The sequence below is a fragment of the Plasmodium reichenowi genome, chromosome 13 (genome assembly GCF_001601855.1).
Source record: "Plasmodium reichenowi strain SY57 chromosome 13, whole genome shotgun sequence".
In the NCBI taxonomy this organism is placed as follows: Eukaryota; Apicomplexa; class Aconoidasida; order Haemosporida; family Plasmodiidae; genus Plasmodium; species Plasmodium reichenowi.
This window is the reverse complement of record NC_033658.1, coordinates 618,189-620,289: the sequence shown is the minus strand read 5'-3', so window position 1 is coordinate 620,289 and position 2,101 is coordinate 618,189. Positions and strand designations below refer to the sequence as shown.

Genomic DNA, 2,101 nt, shown 5'->3' with positions numbered 1-2,101 from the left:
CATGAATTATATATTTGTGTAATTTTAGGAATATAAAAAAAAAAAAAATTATATCCTTTTAAAAAAGAATATACACAATATTCTTATGAGTCTAATAATCTCTCATATATATAAATAAATATATCATATTATATTTATGTTTTGTAAAAATAATATTTTAACATTTTTTTTTGTTCATGCTTTTTAAAAGACATACATTTTTAGTTAATCCCTTAAATTAAGAAGGGTTATAAAATTATACATACATATATAATATATATATATATATATATATATATGTATAAAATAAGAAAGGGTGACAAATAAAGATATATTCTATTTATAAAAAGGGAAATATATATACATAATTTTTTTGTTTGATGAGGGGGAGATGAAAGATATGACATTTGATATTTATTAATATAAAAAAAAATTTAATTAACTATTTTTTCCGAACATGAATATATTTCATTATTTTTAATTCTTATATATATGTTGAAATTGAAGAAATGATATATATATATATATATATATATGTATATGTATATATTATTTCTAATATACATAATATTATTATGTTTGAAGTTTGATTGTAGTACAAATTCGTAGTTTTTTTTTTTGTCTATTAATTATATTATATTATATATATATATATATATATATATATATATATATATATATATATTTATATGTATATATTTTATTTTATGATAATTATATGGGTATAGTGTCCATTTGAAAAAAAAAAAAAAAATAAAAATAAATAAGCATAGATGATTATGTAAACCTTTATTTCTTATCATTCATTTTATGTTATATTCCTGATGTGATAATATTATGATATTACCATTGCAAATAAAAATATTTTCGTATCTTTTACTAGATATTGAATAAAGTATTAAAAGAATAATAATAATAATAATAATAAAAAGAAAAATGTTTAATGATAATAATGAATATGAGTGTTTATGTATTTTAGAAGAAAAGTTAGTCAGGCATTTAGATGTTATCGACAAATTGATAGAAAACATTTATGATAATATAAATAATTTGAATGAATATATAAATAAAAAATATAATGAAATAAAAATATTAGCTAGTAAAAAACCAACTAGAATAAACTGGATGAAATGTGATGATAAAACACATATGTCTTTATTTTTTGATAAAAAAATAGGATTTATACCATCAAATGAAGATGCTTTAAAAATATTAGATTCACAATTAATGTTATCAAATTATAGAAAAAAATATGAATATAAAAAGAATTCATGGACCAAAAAAGATATAGATAAATTATTTGAAACTGTTGATATTACTTTAAAGAAGTATGCATGTTATTATTTAATAGATCAAAATTTATCATGTGAGGAAAAAATTAATAGGAAAAAAATTATTGAACAAAGTGAGCCAAAGCAAATTTTTAGCCAAATAAAATTATTTTTTGATAAATATAACAAGGAAAATACACACCATAAAGGGAATGACGATAATGTAAATAAAAATATAAATGATAATATAAGTAAAAACAATATTACACACGTACAAAATTGTTATGAACCTATTGAAAAAGAACAGGATAACTCAAATAATATTTTTTCTTATACAAAAAATGATAAAAACATAGAACATAATTTCCTTTATTTTTCTGAAACCTTTTGGAATGAAATTTCAGAAAAACTATCGAATAGTCAAAATGCTAAAGAATGTCAAAAGATGTGGTTATATTATGGTTGCTTTGAAGATGATAAACAAAAAAAATGGACAAAAGATGAAGTAGATAAATTATTATGTTTAAGTAAAAAATATGAACAAAGGAACTGGAAGTGTATTGCAAGAGAATTAAATACCAATAGAAGTCCTTTGTCGTGTTTTGAACAATATATTAAAATAAAGAAATTATATGAAAATAAAGAAAAAGTTAAATTAGAAAGAATTGCTTTTAACGTTCTTGAAGATATACAATTACAAATATTGGTATCCATAATTGGGGATAAAAATTGGGCAGAAGTTAAAAAACATATGGAAAGTCTTAATTCAAATACTAGTAGAATAAAAAAGAGAAAAACTAATCTTAATTTCTTTGAAAAAGAAAAACAAAAAAAATTTCTGAATGATGAAA

General features: G+C 18.7%; 1 protein-coding gene across 1 annotated transcript in view; it reads left to right on the top strand.

Annotated features, from left to right (window-relative positions):
* Positions 1 to 915: 915 nt before the first annotated feature.
* The window catches only part of PRSY57_1314800 (transcription factor MYB1, putative), a gene marked incomplete at both ends in the record, with an annotated part of 1,245 nt that continues 59 nt past the window's right edge, over positions 916 to 2,101 (top strand). Inside the window, one exon of the mRNA XM_012909084.2 lies at positions 916 to 2,101. This exon is cut by the window's right edge and continues 59 nt beyond it. Within this exon, the coding sequence (XP_012764538.2) occupies positions 916 to 2,101 (1,186 nt within the window).